General features: G+C 39.8%; 2 protein-coding genes across 3 annotated transcripts in view; one reads left to right on the forward strand and one right to left on the reverse strand.

Annotated features, from left to right (window-relative positions):
- The window catches only part of SPATA7 (spermatogenesis associated 7), a 34,319-nt gene extending 28,943 nt beyond the window's left edge, over nt 1-5,376 (forward strand). For both annotated transcript variants that reach the window (XM_058027048.1, XM_058027049.1), the window contains 3 exons: nt 903-980; nt 2,390-2,447; nt 2,811-5,376. In XM_058027048.1, coding sequence (XP_057883031.1) covers nt 903-980; nt 2,390-2,447; nt 2,811-3,305 — 631 coding nt within the window. In that variant the 3' untranslated portion in view covers nt 3,306-5,376. The remainder of the gene's footprint in view (nt 1-902; nt 981-2,389; nt 2,448-2,810) is intronic.
- A 4,994-nt stretch (nt 5,377-10,370) lies between these two features.
- PTPN21 (protein tyrosine phosphatase non-receptor type 21) overlaps nt 10,371-17,149 on the reverse strand; it is a 43,605-nt gene continuing 36,826 nt past the window's right edge. The window contains exon 20 of the mRNA XM_058027047.1: nt 10,371-16,822. Coding sequence (XP_057883030.1) covers nt 16,694-16,822 — 129 coding nt within the window. The 3' untranslated portion in view covers nt 10,371-16,693. The remainder of the gene's footprint in view (nt 16,823-17,149) is intronic.

Genomic DNA, 17,149 nt, shown 5'->3' on the forward strand with positions numbered 1-17,149 from the left:
CTAACTTAAGGCTTATAATAAAGGTCTCAAATACCATCTGTAGGTAACTTCCTTGACTATAGAGGGAACCAAAAATATAATCTTTAGGCACAATTACAAATTTTATATAATGAAAATAATGCAAGATATATTCAACTTTTTATTTTCTGTTTATTAAGACTGGAGAATGACTCAGTAGAGTTTGATTGGATGCTTTGGGAGACTTAGAAAGATGCTGTGAAAGAGAAACTGAAATATTTTCTTTTGGGGTTTTCTTTCCTGTTGTCTTTCAAGCAGAACTCCAGACATTTTTACTGTCCAATTTAGAGTAATTGGCATCAGCAACTCTTTTAGAGGTACTAAAATACAGATAAGAGGTGAAAGTCACATCTCACATTAAGATTTTATCCATCAAGGAAATATGTTGAAATGAGTGGTGCTGCAAATAAGCAGTTAAATCCTCTTTGGCTTCCATTTAGGACCAGCAATTTTCAGAGAAAATTCTCTAGAAGCTCCTTTGGAAGCCTATACCCAGAGCATCAAACTGCAATTGTTCACTTTTTTCCCAGTTAGCTCCCCTTTCTTGAGTGCAGTGCAGGTTCTGAACTCTTGCCAAGATTCACTGATTCCCTCGCTTGAGATCCCTCTGCTAATTTATTCTCCAGCAGAAAGTTAGCATAAAGGCAAAGCACTATGACCACCTTTCTAACAGTCTCATACTTTGCAGTTTTTTATTGTCCAGATTCAGCAAAAGGTTTAGCTTGTCGTGATAGCCTTACCTTTTATGAAACATAACTGCTGATGTAAGAACTATAAAATCTTCTTAATGACCTTTCCAGTGAAGGTGATTAAACCTACTAAAATATGTCATATGTGTTTCTATGGTAGAGCATTTAACATTGGGGTTTCTATTCTCCCTGCAGAGAAGAGGAGCTTTTGTATTTAACTTTCATTGAAGAAGTAACAAATGAAATTCTTCGATTTGGCATATTTTCTAACAGGTAGGTTACAATTGTTTTCAATTTTGCAATGCTATGTCAGAAACCCATGGACTCCATAAGTAAGGGAAGTAGTGATTACATACATATTTGTATGTGTGATTACATGTGTGATTACATACATACATGTGTGATTACATACACACATATACACAGTTAGCCCTTGCTTTTGTTTTGTTTCCTCTTCTTTTTTGCTTTATGTAAGAAAGAGGAACTAGGAAATACCTTTGGGTCATCGACTTTGATCTGCTGCTATGTACCATGAGATAAAAGCTTCTGTTAAAAACTGACCTGGAACCCTAGGTGGAAAAATACTAAGAACTCATTTTAGTCTGCAACATCTGTTTTGTTAAATAAACTGAGTTACTAATCTTTTACACAACAGGTCCTTTGTCCCCCTTCTGTCCTTCCAGTTCCAGTATGAATTCAGTCTTCAACATGAGTTACAAGGTTACATTCTCTTGCAGATAAAAGTTAGCCAACTGCTAAATCAGAATTTTTTTCAATATGATACTGGTTCTTTGTAATAAAGAACTCTCAATTTATGCAAAAAACCCCATTGCAGTATTTCTATACATACACAGAATATATATACAGAATCTTAACCCATTTTTGAAAATCTGCATTCAAGGCAGTCTAATTTCATATATTCTGATCTTGCTTTGGGTTGATAATGTTCCCAACTGTTTTTGCTATTCTGTGTGCACTTAATTTTTTTTTATATGACAAGGCTGTCAATAAGAATACTAAATACACCAAGTAAAAAAATTCATCTTCAAGAAATTTTGAGAGCAGACTACCTCTGGCTCTTTTACAGTAATTTTTTCTTCCACAATTTTTTTATAATTTCACATGTAAGCTAGATTAAATTCACTTGACTTTCTAGAATTCTGTTCCAGTGACTGTGTACTTTAGTTGTCACAGAACACTTTCTTTACAGAATCTTTTTTCTCATTCAGCCTAAGAAATGGAAGAGAGCTCTCAGGACTGAGTATTTTTCTCTGGATTTTTTTTTTTTTTTTACTGAAGCTGGATTTTATTCCTTCTCTTTATTTATTCTTGTGTATAGCAGCCACTATGGTGCATCCAAGAGATTTTGGATGCTTCAGCAGGCCAGTAGAGTCACCACTGGATTGGAGCACATAAGCACACCAGGTCAAACACACACATAGTTGTACTGCAAGTCACCCCACAATTGCCATGTGCTGCCCAAAGCCATGTCTGCCTGCTGAGCATGTGTCCAGTGGGTTGCTGACTACAGGTAGCTCTCTTTGTGACACAGTGGAATAGAAACAGTCTTAGAGGTGCCATTCAGCTAAGAAATGGAAATAAAAACATACTGTCATTAGGTTATGTACATCTGTTAAAAGTTGGTTTTCCTCCTGTGAAATAATTTGATTTCTTATTTACAGGGTTCTGGATCAACTGTTTAAGTTCCATATAGAAGAAAATAAGAACCGCCTTGATGAGGTATGTGCTGCCCTTACAGTGGTCTCTGCATATGGTTTAGGTGACATTTCCAAAGAGCAGGACAAAGGCACGGGTATATTGGAGGGTAAAGGTAACCAGAATATTCAGAATACTCAGTGGAGAGCCTCTCTCTCTCCATGAATGAGATCTGCTCACTCATGGGTTACAGCAGATCAGGAGTCACAGGTACTGTGACAAAGAATGGACAACAGTCAGTTCAGTTTGGTGACATTCAGTGTTTCATTTACTCACTTGATTGGAAGCAGCCTCCCTTTCCTTCTGTCAGAGTCCAGCCCTGTGTGAGCAGTGCTCAGGTGCCATGGGGCTGGAGAAGTGTCACCCTTTTCCTCCCTCACCCCTTAGGGCAAAATGCGTCAGATGTTGGAAGTGCTGAAATCAGACCTTGGCTGCGACCAGGACAGCGACACAGAGCAAATCCATGCAGATCAGGAGGCCTCGGGCCCACTGGAGCAGCACAAGTGTGGTACAACAGAAGAGCCTGAGTTTGACAGTAAAGGTCACAGGCTGAGGAAAGCTACAAAAAATGAAGAATTCCTTGAGAGCAGGGACTTGTCATCAACGAAACCAAACAATTGTCGATCGGTGTCCTGGAGCAAAAGGTCAAGGGAGACACAGGACAAGGAGGACTTCTCAGAAGATACCACTGAAATTATGGGTGCTGGGAAAGAGTCTGATTTCCGTGGTGTGGTATTTGAAGAACACCCAGACACTTCACCCACCTGTGAGGCAGCTTCAAATTTGTTTGGTTGTGACAGGGATTTTCACAGCAATAAGGAGCTTGATGAACTTGATGGAAACTTCGCAGAGGCCCTTCACATTTCACCTAAGTATTCATAACTGTAACCAAAATTTACCTGTTAAACAGAGATAGAGCTCCTTCTGTGGTGAACTGCCATTTGTCAACCAATAGTAAATTGTTAGGTTTATTTTCAGTTATTTCTGTTTAAATACTGGTAAGATCTCTGTAGCAGGATACTATTAATTGGGCATTAATCTCTGTGTAAATTAGATCTTAAAGGATAAAGGGTCAGTTAAGGGTCAGTTATCAGAAGAATTTTTTGTATTTTGCCCATAATTGTATAACTCAAAACAAACTTGAGAATATTAAAACTAGATTTATATTTTTAGAGCTGTAATAATAAGTTATGAAATATTTATTGATTTAAATAAATTAATTGATAGCGCATTTATGATCCTGCTATAAAGATCTGAGATGTTCTGGTCTGCAAGAATTCAACAACTTAACATAAACTTAACATCAAACTATGTCCTCTTCCAGAATGGACAAGCAGTTCCACCATGCAGTGTGCTATGTTACCATTTGCAAAAGCCCATCAGCGAAAAACCAAACTATTTCACAAGAAGAAAATCCAAATTTTAACAGATCTATGTAGATTAATGGCTGCAGTTTTTTATTTTTAGTTCTTTACTGAATGTAACTGCTAAGTTCAATTTCTTGCACTGATGACAGCCATGGCATAGCATTCTGCATCAAGCTTTGGTTTTGGAAAATGATTGAATTGCTTACTGTTTGTTGACTAGAACTGTGTAGAAGAAAACACATCAGGCACCTCGTACAGCAAATGGAAAATAGGTGGTGTATTTTCTGGTTTAAGTTTAAATTGAAGTTAGTACATGCATTGCACGAAATCAACCCAAATGTCATTGTTTAATCAGAGTACAGCTATTGCCTGACATTCCTGTTGCTGCAGAATGAGTTTAACAGGTTCTGAGGAAATGCTGGCAAGTTACATTGTCTTGTTGTAGGTGAGGAACTAGGAGAAGTCTTAGGAACCTGGATTAAGCCTGTCCTCTATCTCCTAGGGTCAATTTCTAACCTCCTTCCTCCAAAAACAAGCCCAAGCTGTACCAGTCCTTACATAACAACTGCCACCACCTGCCTCCCCTGTGCCTCGACCAAAGTCTGTGACTCCATCAGCCAGATGACCCATTGCAGCTTAAAGGAGCTGAATAGACACAGACCACTGCTTCACTTAGGAAGCATAAACTTTTAGACAAAAAAGAAATTTCAAAAAACAGCTAAAGGAAGGCAGTCAGAGAAAAACGTCTGGCATTATCACAGCACTGCAGTGCAGAGCACAATTCCCAAAGAAAGCAAAAGGCACTTTCCTGGATGCCTTGTCCACAATAATAAATTGTCCTTGTTGACAATGAAAGGAGACAGAGTTTATTTTAGCCAGGTACATGTGGCTGGGCAGATGGGCACCAGCCTTTCATCTGCCACGCTCAGTTGGTTGCCTTGTAAGCCTGGCCTGCAGCATGAGTGCTCTGGCTCACTGAAAAGCAGGTGAGATAATGTGAGCACTTCTACATCCCCCCCATCAGAGCCTGTCTTGTTGAAAAGATGTGACCACAGGGCTGAGTCAGTACAGTGCAGGGAGGGTTTGTCCCTGCACAAGTGATCACAGACCTCCTCCCATCCTTAAGGAAACTCCCTCTCTATTCCTTACCCAAGGGAGCTGAACAGAAAGGATGCCCTAGGAAAATTTGTTTCTAGTCTACGAAGAATTCTGTCCCACAGGGACTGGTTCAAAAGCTAAAGAACATGGTTTGATGAATACAAGTATAAAGCCTCTTTGCTCCTCGGCCAGGACTTCACCCATTCTTCAGGCCCTCCATTCCAAGTTCTCCATTCTTGGTCAATAATAGGAATTTAGGGGTTTTTTCCCTTCCTATCTCTACACTTGTGACTTGTACATCATAAAAAATGTCACTCAGCAAACTCTGGCTTCTGGTCTGCATGAGTCTGATTAAAGATTAGTAAGAATTTCACATTCAAATTTCACATGCAAAAATACTTTAGGAAAATCACAGAAAGACGCTAGTAATGACATACTCATTTCCTGTAATACAAGTAACATAAAAACAAATAAAAACCTTGACCATATTTCCTGTTGATGAACTGTCTCAACATCAATGACATTTTTTTCTGAGTAACTTTTTTTTCTGGGTAACAGCAACTTAAAAGAGGAAAAAACTTGATTAAGAGAGACCTTTCACAAAGAAAGCACCTGTCTTCCTAAACTGTAAGTGTGAACGTCTATTGGATCCACAGTGACCTGTCTGTTAAAGAAGCAGAGAATTACACACCCCAATATCCAGCAACTGGAGCAGTGAGTCCAGTCCACAGAACTGGTTTCTCTCATAGGAGGCACTCCTGTAGGATAGTAGGGAAAAAACATTCTAGATAGATGCTACCTATATAAAATCAGTTTATGTGCAAATCCAAGAGCAAATTTAGGCTGCCTTGGATTTAAAACTTTCTCTCTTCTATTCACATTTACTTTTAAGATAGTGCTTAAAACGTAAGTTGTTTAAAGACCCTGATATGCAAGCCTGACCCACACCACTGGTAAGATTAATCAACACTGCAAGGTTTGGGGATTTTTCTGAGGGTTTTAGTTGGTTGGGTTTGAATTTTTTTCTCTTGTCACATTTGACTTTGTGTTATACTCAAGTCTTGGCAAAAGCAGTAGCAGAACAGGGCATCACACACCATTACATGCCTGAATCTTAAGCTTGGGAGCAGTCAGCAGCAGTGATCTGCAGTGTAAAGATTTTTTCTGCCCAGATTCATGTGGGCCATGAGTACATACATCATAACATCAATGTTTTTTCAGATAGACAAAAGCCTGCTAGTGTTACTTTGCTGTAACAAAACGGCCTCTTGTCTTTAAAGCTACAGTTTTGTCATCACTGCTCTTTGCTTCAAAGGTAGGATTCTGTTTATTTACAAAGCAAAGTAGGGATTTTGGTCATTTGAAGTAAAGATTAACAGGATCAAAGAATAAAGGTGCTCACATGTCTTAGGGCTGACCAGTAAACAACCAGCTTTGAGCCATCCTTTTATCCTTGATCCACCCAGTGTTTTCGGCTCCTACAGAGCTTTCATTTAGGCTTAGCTGCAGAATGACCTCACAATTTTGTTTCTCTGCATTTCTATACACTTTATCATTTATAGCTATGCAAGAGTAATTGTAAGAAGGATGCAGCTCAACTGACAGCATTTCATGATTCAAGTACAAATGGCTCCATTGGACAATGGGGAAAGAAGGGCTACTTGTTTCCTCAGCAATGTTTTGTGCAGCATTTATGAGTAAGAGAACTAGAACATTAGCATAAATAAAAAATAGTCCCAGGAGTTTCATTTGTAGCCCCTAAGGCAGGCTGTTCCATCGTGGTGACAGCACAGTTTCTAACCAACAAGATTGCCACTTGTTAACATTGGCCTTCAAATGTATTTTACCTTTCTGTGTATACCTAATGCATGATACTACCTTTGTATCATAGAGCTTGTATTTGAGACCTAAAAATTTATGCAAAGGGGAAAAAATACAAAATTGGAACTCAAGGTCTACTTCAGAAAGCTATGAGGAAGTCCAGTATCCCACTTTAATTTTGGACCACCCAAGACAGGAGCATACATTGATAAGCAAGTGGAGGGCACTGCAGCTGTGAGATGTTCCAAAGCCATCATTTTTTCTCTGGCCCTTTCCAGGCACTTACCCTGCTGTTCTCAAGAGCTGACACCTGGTATGTACACAGATTACAAGGAACGGAACAGCAACCAGTGATTTTAACAAAAATCATTTCTCACTCTCCAAAACAACCAAACCGGATACAGGCAGTCCAATCTTCCTGTTTCCTTTAGTGAAATCTGCTTCATTCAGAAACAACCACCTTCAGTTTGTATTCCAGTAGTAAAGCAAGTCATATGCAAACAGGTGAGCAGTAAATTAATCTGCCCCAGCCACTGCCCCAGCACAGTCACAGCCAGTCAAGGGATCCAGTTTCAAAACCTGTAGCAGGTTGTGGGCCAGGGGATGCTGAGCATGTCACAGGGATAAAGCATCACTGGGAAGGGAAAAGAAGAAACAGCAGTTGGAACTAGCTCAACAAATCATCTGAGTTGTAGAACACCCACCTGTAGCTTATCTCCATTTTAAAGCCTAGGAGGACTCCAGGGTGTCAGGCAGTTGAGGAGCAGCAACAAGAATTGTTATTTCAATTGAAGGGTACCAAAATGAAGGATGAAGTACTGTGCATGGGACTTTCTGTTCTCTGTAGAAAGTCTCCAGAATAGCTGAGTTCCTAATGGTACATTTTAGCTCACCCACTAAGCTAATTCTAGCTGACAGCAAAGGCCAGGAGGTGTGCCCCACAGCCAGGTGACAACACACAAAACTTCACTTGCATTCATCTTTGAAGCCATGACACTGGCCTGCAAAAAGTGCAGGCTCTCAATCCAACACAGTGTTTTAGGCTGGAGGAATGCCAGACTTCCCCACAGGCACCAACACAGGTGCTGCTGTGCCCTTGCTGCTATTGTAGATCACAGGATTCAGCACACACAGGTTCCCCTGCAATCCTTCCAGCCCTCCCACACTGGGGGAATGAAATCAGACCTTGAGAGGGCAAGGAAAGGCTACATAAATGGAGTAGGGAGGCCTCTGAAACCTGAGAGAGAGACTCGAGCAGAGCTCAGGCTGGCAGGGAACAGAGCTGCGCTATCCCATTCTCGTAGGCAGCGTGATCTGTAGCACGAGGTGCAGAGCTCTCTGCAGTTATCCCAAGAATTCAGCAAGCCTGTAGGACTCCCCTTACAGTATCTGTGTGAGGGCTGCAGCATACCTTACAGCTCACAGCAGCCAGAGACTGGGTCCAGATGAGTAACACAACTATGAGGTGACCCCAGCTCTTCCCAGTATCCATTTCTCTCACTCATAAGCATGCTCACATGCCAAAGAAGTGAAGACACGTGTTAGAGGCCGTCAGCTCTCCTGTCAGCCTGAGAATTCCTTGCAGGACCTCAGAGGTGCAGCCTCTCCAATCAGAAATTCAGCTCAGAGGCATTTGGCACCTTGCTTTTTCCCAATGTTTGACACAAGTGAATCCAGAGATCACACAGATAGCACAGGTTTGGAAGCTGGCTCTGTCTTGGATTCTAAGAGAAAGACAGAAGAGCTCCTGAAGCTTTCATCTTGGTTTTCCCTTCCCCAGACACAAGCTTGCATAGTGGCTACTCCCATCCCACCCTGACAGCCTTTACCCTTATACAGGGAGTTTCAGCCTGAGCATCAGTCTTTAAAGGCCCTTGCTATGGGTTTCCATAGGGTGTGTTTCTCCATGGCTCCTCCTCAGTATTTGAACATCTTAGAGTCTCTGTTCAATTCTCTTAATGGTGCTATCTGATCTCCCCAAAGGATTCTTTGGCACATCTCCCCAGCCAGCTCCTTGTTCCTCCCTGTACCTGAGGAAGCAGCTGGAGGTGAGAGCACAGCCCTGCCATGAGACACCCGTGCTGCAGCCTCAGGCACACTCCAGTAACAAAGCTGAGGGGCAGGGGAGTGGTAAGCAGGGCCAGCCCATGGCCAAAGTTACCTTCCCAAATATCAGGAAATTCAACCTGAAGTATTTGTGAAGCATTGCCTGAATGTCCATTACTCTCAGTTCTGCTTATTTGTCATTCTTTAAACACCAGCACTGTGCAGAGGGATAAGGCTGACCTTTTGTCCTGAAAACAGGCTCAAATGGAGCACTGTACTTCCAGCTTGATGGCATACATGCACTGAAAATGCTAAACTCACCATGGCAGCCCTCCTAACACCATGGCACTAAGGACAAATTTGCTCTGACTGCAGGGAGTTCATACACTCAGCAATGCTCCTTATTTTGGGTAGATTGAGCTTTTTTGCAGTGCATCAAAGCTAGTGCGTCTGATACCTGTCATTTGGATTCCTATTGCTCTTCTGGGTGAGCCAGAAACTTCTCTCATCAGCTCCCATAAGTTTCTCGTGTACCAAGTCCTGGAGCTCTTGCCCAAGAAAGCTCCTGAAGTGCCAGATGAGCCAAATCCAAGCATCAAGTCATGTCCCTGTCAACCAACTCTGACTACCAGAAGTCTCTAATGGGAATTTTACAGTGGCTGGAAAATAACAACTGCAGTTTAAAACCATTTGGATTTAGAGGAATTTTAGGTTTCTGAAGATACTTTTGCCAGAGGTCTAAAACCAGTATAAATAATGTGTGATCAAAACTGCTGAGTGTTTCACCATGAGCCTCGGGTCCCAGGAAGTCTCATTTTCCTCTTCTGGTTTTGAATCAATGTCTGATAAAAGCACTTTGCTTACAATGAGCATCACACAGGACATTCCCCAGCATTTGGGAACTGCTCTGACAAGTACAGATGGATCTGTGGTTTATAACTGTCTTACCTTAAGCTGATTAATGCCTTCAAACTGAGTTGCACCTAGAAGACAAAATTTAGCTAAAAGCCTGATTGTTTCAGATGGAGCTAGGTGGACAATGCTCCAAATAAAGCAAAGACAAAGGATATGCACTTGTCCAGTGTGAAGCTATAATGCCTGGTGTGCAATTCTTGTATTTACCTCACAAAGCCTCATTCATGCTGCACCAGGTGTGTAGAGCAAGCTCGGCATCACCTCCCTTTTTAACTCAATGCCAGTTCTAGAATGAAAATAACTTCATTGCTTGTTGTTGGCAGCAGCTCCAATCATAGTAAGCATACGATCAACTGTTTCTTCTCTCACATGTTTTTGGAAAGGAATCTCCAACTTTCAAAAGCTTTTAATCCCTCCTACACTTAAATGTTAGAGGGAAACTGGAAGTTCAGTACCAAAAACAGCTTTAGAAAATACAAGACATTGCGAAAAAATATGACAGAGCAGCAGACACAAGATTTTCCTGCCACAAAGATGACACCTATTAGTACCTGACACAAATTTTATACCCAGTACTTGCAGCACATTGGAAGAGGGATCACACCTTTGTGAACTGAAGGCAAAGTCCCATCTTAGGACTACACATGAAGAGTAAGTTCTTGGATTTTTCCTTTAATAACGGAACTATAAAAACTCATAATTGCTTCAAATATTTATTTCCATGGCAAAAATAGACTATAATATATTCATTTCACATATATTACATTCAGTAATACAAGCTTTTCTGTCTATGAAACACAATTTGTACATTGTTTTACAAACCAATTTCAGTTTTACAAGAATTAAAGCTGGTTTGATTATACATTTTTACAGTATTGGTGGCAAGACAGCAAAAAATAGACATATTAACCACTAGCTTAGTACTAGAAAATAATACTTCATGTTTGCTACTTTTAAACAAAGTCCCATTAAAATCCTTGCATACTGGCTCAAGTGAAAACTGAAGGAAATGGAGCCAGATCCTGTGTTCCTCTGACACTAAGGACTCAGTCCTACAAAACTGCTGACAGGATTTCAAACACCTGTTTGCTTTTAATGAATGAAGGGATTCCAGCAGCGTGCAGGAGTGTACATACTTGCTGATTTGCCAGGTAAAGCCTCTTAAATTTCCATCCAAGTGCCCCCAGAACAGCCACAAAGAGGACAGATAAGTTGGGTATTTCAAAGCAACTTAAGCAAGTATCTTTGTAAAGAGCATACACACCTTGTCTGTCAGAATTGTCCAGCATTAGCAAGGTGACAGACTGGAGGATTTTACGGGGGTTTTCTCCATCAAATTTCCTACCATTCTAAAAATTAATGGCATTTGCAATGTCTTTAAAGTACATTAAAAGAAAGCCTCCTAATTTTACCTAAATATTTCCAAATGGAAAAACAGCATTTAATTCCCTTTATAAAAGTTAGGCACCTTCTGAAACTGCTCATAAAATTAATAATTTGGTAATTTTGATCGCTGCATATCTGAACCAAAGAACATTACAGTATCTGCAGCTTTGCTCTTTGACTTGCCACAAGCTGGATCTGTTGTAAACTGTTCATTAGATTCTTTACATTTGATTTCTAGCTTCGTTCCCTAAGTAAAGCTGAAGAATAGACTTCAACAAAACAAACACCCTTGATGTTATTCTTAACCACCAAACACAGCACGATGTGGAAAATAGCAAAGAATAGAACCAAAGGCTATTTAGCAACAGGTTTTTTAAATGCTCATTGAAGTTAACAAATCATTTTTTTTCAGTCCAGTTAGATCTTAAAGTAACGTGATGCCAACAGAGTGCACCAAGTTAGTTGCTCCTGAGCAAGATCATATTGAGAATTTTTGTTTCTTTAACTTCTCTTTTTACAGATACATTTGCAACAGCAGTTTAAGATTTTTTTCCCTTAGCTTAGCACAGCAGTACATTGTTTTAATGTCACTGTGTTGCAAATGCTGCATTGCAACAGACCTTCTAAGTACATGGTAAATTCCATATTTCAGGAATCTCATTGTTAGCCCAGCCTTAACTTGGTGCAACTCACACCAACTGCATACACCTGGCTTCATTCAAAACATAGTTAGAATTTTGAATCATCTCACCTGCATCCATTAGAAATTATCACTGCAAAATTGCAAGTATGCCTATTCCCCCTGCATTTTGTATCTGTAAAACCAGAGACTGTAGTTTGAAAAATCTGACCTTTAATAAGTAAACAGAAATTAAGCTGACAGATTGCATTCAATACATTTGGAAAGGAAGATATGTAAAAATAACAGAGCCTCTGAAAAAGTATTTGGAGTTTAAAAAAAATCACATTTTAAAAAGCCAGTAAAAATAACACCTATGACTACATTCACTTATCCTACCATGCCATGAAAAACATACCGTATGACTCAAACCCTGCTAGCAGCTCTACTTTGGATACAAAACATTCCAAATCCTCCTCCAAATGCCTTCTGCCACTCCTCACATCCTCACTCTCTACATCCAAAATTTTGTACTTGCACAAGAGAATTTCTTTTGAACCCTCATCTACTTTTCCTTTGAATGATGTACTTTCCTGTATGCACATTCCTGCTGCATACTTTTGGTTAATTCTTGTAATCTGTATTTGAATTTAAAGCAGAGGTGCACATTCATGCTTCAAGGGCTCAGGCTTTCATTGGCAGTAAGCCCATGCTAATTCCTACGGTATCATGAAGAACTGCAGGAATTCTGCATCTTGCAGGGCTGGACTCTGGCTTTCCACAACTTTGCCCCTAACAGAAAAAACCCAACCCTAAACACTAAAGCACTGAGTTCTTAGCAACTGAAGCATTGATTCTTTCAAATTGATAGTTTGAACTATTGAAATAGAGTGATGGGTTCACTGTTTTTAAATCCCAGGGATTTAGTGATGCTATTGATATTAAAACTGAGGTTTCATTACACAGCTATGATAAACAACCCTGCAGTTTCCAAGTTTGGTCCAGAAGCCATTGAAATCTATGAGCCACTCAACTTCAACAGCTGCTCCAACACAAAACATGCAGCAGCAGCAGCTGGAGCAGCAGCCTCAGCCTTACTTATTACATTTAAAGGAGCCATTCTGGAGAAAATTGCTCCAAGCGTTGCCCATTTCAAAAAGAGATACACAGGATTACAAGAGAAGCCAAATTTAAAATGTCAAGAATCTTTTCCACTTTAGTAAAAATTTGTTTTACTTTTATTTGTTATTACTGTATTTGACTTTTTTTCTAAATATTGGTGATAACTTAGAGCAGCTTTTCATTCATAGAAATACAGGAACACTGCCTTGGTCACCTTCTTTGAATTAAATGTATTTCTACATATAAACTGTAGCATCCTGCACCTTGTGTGAAAGGTATTCCAATGAGTGAAATAAAGGCATAAAGCTTTCCCTGCTCTTCCTGGGGGGCAGCAGAAAAAAGGGGAGCACTGCTGTGAAGGCTGCAGAGGCTGTGCCAAACTGCCCTGTGCACCCCAGAGCTCCTCCCTCACCAAACAGGGCCAGGAGGGGCTGCAGCCTAAAGTTATCCCAGCCAAGTCAGTGACATCTTTGCAATGGACAGGGCTCCGACTTTTGCTTCTTAGAGAAGAGGTTTTAGCCCAAGACTACAAAGATTCACTGGCCAAAAAGAAAAAAATCTCTCATCAGAGCAACCAAGAAAGAAACCAAATATGCAGATGTCCTTGCTACAGTTTGTATGCTCTTCTCCTGTCTCTTCATATAATTTGATCCTAGAAAGCATCTTCTACCTAGTCAACAAAAGACCATCAAATCTGTCTCTTGACAGTATATAGCACCTTTATTTGTCCCTGAGAGCTCTGACATCCCTAGAGATCAGCATCATCTTTGCCAAGAATTCTTCATACAACTTTTCTTACTAAACAAACTCTGTTCAAATCTTGCATAATCATCTGATTTCATCCCCATAAAAACAGATACACATTTGGCAAAATTGGACAGGCTTTTAGAGAAATTTTAAGTTTTTGACAAATAAATCCACCTTTGACTCACACTGTGGCTGGATTTGGACAGTGGATATTGTTATAACATCCAGAACTTCATGAAGCACCCAGCACAACTACATGTAAAAATGCATCCCTTTTCAAGGCTCAGAACAAAAGTGCTAAAAACTGAACTGTCTTTTATAAGTTAACTGAAAATCTAAACAATGGTTTAAAAATAATTTTTTAAAGAAGGTTGTGAAGTTTAATTTCATTTGGTATCTAGAAGAGAAACTGCTCATTTTCAATGCTCACTCGGAGCCATATGCTTGCAAACAAAAGCAATCCTACGGTGTTCAGTAGAAAAACTCACATAAAGTCAAGTCTAATAAGGTTAAGTCTATCACTGCAAAAGCAGACTGCTGATGGACAGAACTGGAGGCTGAAGGGGAGGAGGTAGCAGTGGTACACTGAAAAAACCAAGACTGTGACTACCAGATTTGAGCAGAGCCACCTCGAAAATGAACACAATTTCTTTTAGCTAAACATAAAAATAAGCTAAAAGATACACATTTCCTCACCCACCTCAGATAATCCCATAAATACTGGATTAAATTGCTTGTTATTACTGTTCCTTTTAATGCCTCACAGCTGATGTTCTGTCTCAGAAACTGCTGCTTGAGGTTCTGCTTGTCCATCATGACATTAAAAATGCATCTATCAGGTGACGAAGACCACAGTGCAAAGTTAAGAAATGGAAAAAGTACAAGCTACATTTCAGAGCCTGCCCTCCCATTCAATAACATTTCTGCAGATAGAAGTGAACTGTGGCAAAAATTAACAATGTTTTTAAAACCGAGCATGATAAAAATAGCTAAGTATGTTTGCTTCTTTCAATACTTCTGTCAACACAGATATGTCAGATTGGTATGTCTGCAAGGTTTAGGTATAAAGGATCTGTCTTCAGCAACTGGTTTCCTCTGGACTTCCAGTTTTATGTTTGGCAATTAACAATTCCTAGGCATTTTATATAAGAACAAATTTCTTTTCCCTAATCTGAAATATTCAATCTAACTTATACTGAGAATACAACAAATCAGACTGCTTCCAAGCAGACCTGAAAGCACCAGATCAATATTGTGTACCTAAAAGAAATATCTTTTGTACAAAATAATATATTATCTCAATGCCATTTGGACCATATGTTTACCTTCATGGAAGCAGCTTATTACAAAGGAAATTGAGCCAACCAATTTATAATCCTTAATTCGTGTTCTGGGACACAACTATTGTTTTGAAGGGGGTTTAATAGTTTCCAAACCCTCAGAAAAATAACAATTTCAGCACTATTAAATCTGACTTTTAGTTTCATTTCATTTCACTAAGCAGGTATCCAGGGAAATGTACACTTAACCATGCCTGCAGACTGGTCTACTATACAAGGGTTTTTTTAATTAAACCAGATATCAAAAAATATCACTCAATTTGGAACAGGGATTTTCAACTCAGCATCTCAAAACACTTTGACAGGCAGCTAAAACCACACTGTCCCCACTGAAAACCACAGAGGATTATTTAGGGATATCATCATTTGACCAGTAGTCTGTGCCTGCCTACTTCAGGTCCATGCACAGCCACTGACTCAGCCACTTGCACAGCCACTAAATTACCCCATCCCCAGTGCTCCCTCTAAGAGCTCTTTTCTGCAATTTCTCAAATGTTCCTCATTGCAACGCTGCACAGCATTAGCAAAATTTGCTCTAGCACTAACAAAATAATCTGGAAGATTCTACAGAAAATTCCAGTGCTTTACTGGCTTTCTTGGCTGGAACATGAGCATTTTTTTAAGGTCATCTTTGCACTGTGTAAACCAGCAATCATAGCTGCCACACCTCCTCCATTACACTTCAGACAATCATTTCCACTTCACCACTCTGCACCTTCTTACTCCCATTTTGGTTCTCTCACTTCATCAAATTAAAAAGCTCTTCCTAAAATAACAGGTTAGTAATGGTATATTACCAAATGAAACAATGCATGATTATAGTCTCTATATTTAGCTACATAAATAACAGAGCAAAAAAAGTGCTTAAAACATTTGCATCCACTTTGATTTCAGCCAGTAAAATCAAACTGTCCTCTAAATATATGAATAATACTGAATATGTACTTTCTCTCATCCATTTGTTTCCAATAACCTCACAGATAGTTAAAATATTTTTCCCCTGCCTGTTGCAGGAAATGCCTCCTCTGAAATGGAAGTTATCAACAGTTGACATTATCTTTCAGTTTCACTATCACATGGCACTACAGCTAACTACCAACAGCTTCCCTAGGACTTTCTGCATGATTTTTGAAAAGTTGGTTCAAACATTGTCAGTCTTCTCCTCTGAAAATATTGTTATGTTTAAAAGTTTTCTGTTGTGGTAGTTCATTTTCTTTTAAATTTAAAAATCCCAAATATAAAAATAACTGTTCTTAAAGCAACCGCTTAAAATATCTAAGAGCTGCTCATTTTGCTAAGTAAGCCAGAGGAAACCAAATGTTCATTTTAAAAATATAGATGTATTGTTCTAAATATAAAATTGAAAGCAGAATCAAACTGCATAAGACCTTGACATTCCCAAGGGGCAGATTTCTGACCCCATCTGCACCTACAGATTTTAGCTTTTGCACAGTCAACAATTATGTTTCAAAACATAGTGTCAGTAAATTGTACTATATACCTCCTTTCCATAAAATACTTATTTTGCTCAGAGTAACACCACTCTAAAGAATGTGTGCAAGTACTACAGAGCAGTACAAGTAAAATCATTCCTTAATGTGACTGTGGCTGAACGTGGGAAGGATTCAGTCCAGCCAAGATCCTGCTGTGCAGGGACTGTTGCACTGACTCGCATTTAACAGTCCCATGGCAGCCCCAAATGGTAACTCTGGGATCCATCAATGAGGAAAACACCAGTGAGAACAGCTCTGGACAACTCCAATTTTCTTTCTGTAAACTCTTGCAGAGTCTCTTAGGAAGTGGCAGGGGTTAGATGAGTCTAGAACTTTTGAGAAACTGAATGAGAACTCCATAGACAAAAGTGTACTGCGAAAGAGTCTGCACCATCATCATCCTCTGCTGCCTCAACATATCCAGCACTCGTGGGATGTCCAGCATCTGCACGAAGGGAACAAAACATTACAAGTGACTGGTGAGCAAGGAAACTGGCTTGCCTGTTCCCAGCAGGAGGTTCAGAGCAGTACCTTAGTGATGATCTAAGGACAGAGTCAGCTGTTCTGATTTCAGCTCTGACAATTCATTGCCCCTGCCTGCAGTACAGACTGCACTACACCACTGACCATCTGGGAAATATGCATAATGGGAAAGGTACCTGTCTCATGGGGTATTGGTCTTCACAAATCTAATGGCTGAAAAAGCCTGTTACAGTGTTAGGAGAGGGATGCACAATGAAACAATAAGTATGTTGAGTTTCACTTGACATAT

The sequence above is a fragment of the Melospiza georgiana genome, chromosome 6, assembly GCF_028018845.1.
Source record: "Melospiza georgiana isolate bMelGeo1 chromosome 6, bMelGeo1.pri, whole genome shotgun sequence".
In the NCBI taxonomy this organism is placed as follows: domain Eukaryota; kingdom Metazoa; phylum Chordata; class Aves; order Passeriformes; family Passerellidae; genus Melospiza; species Melospiza georgiana.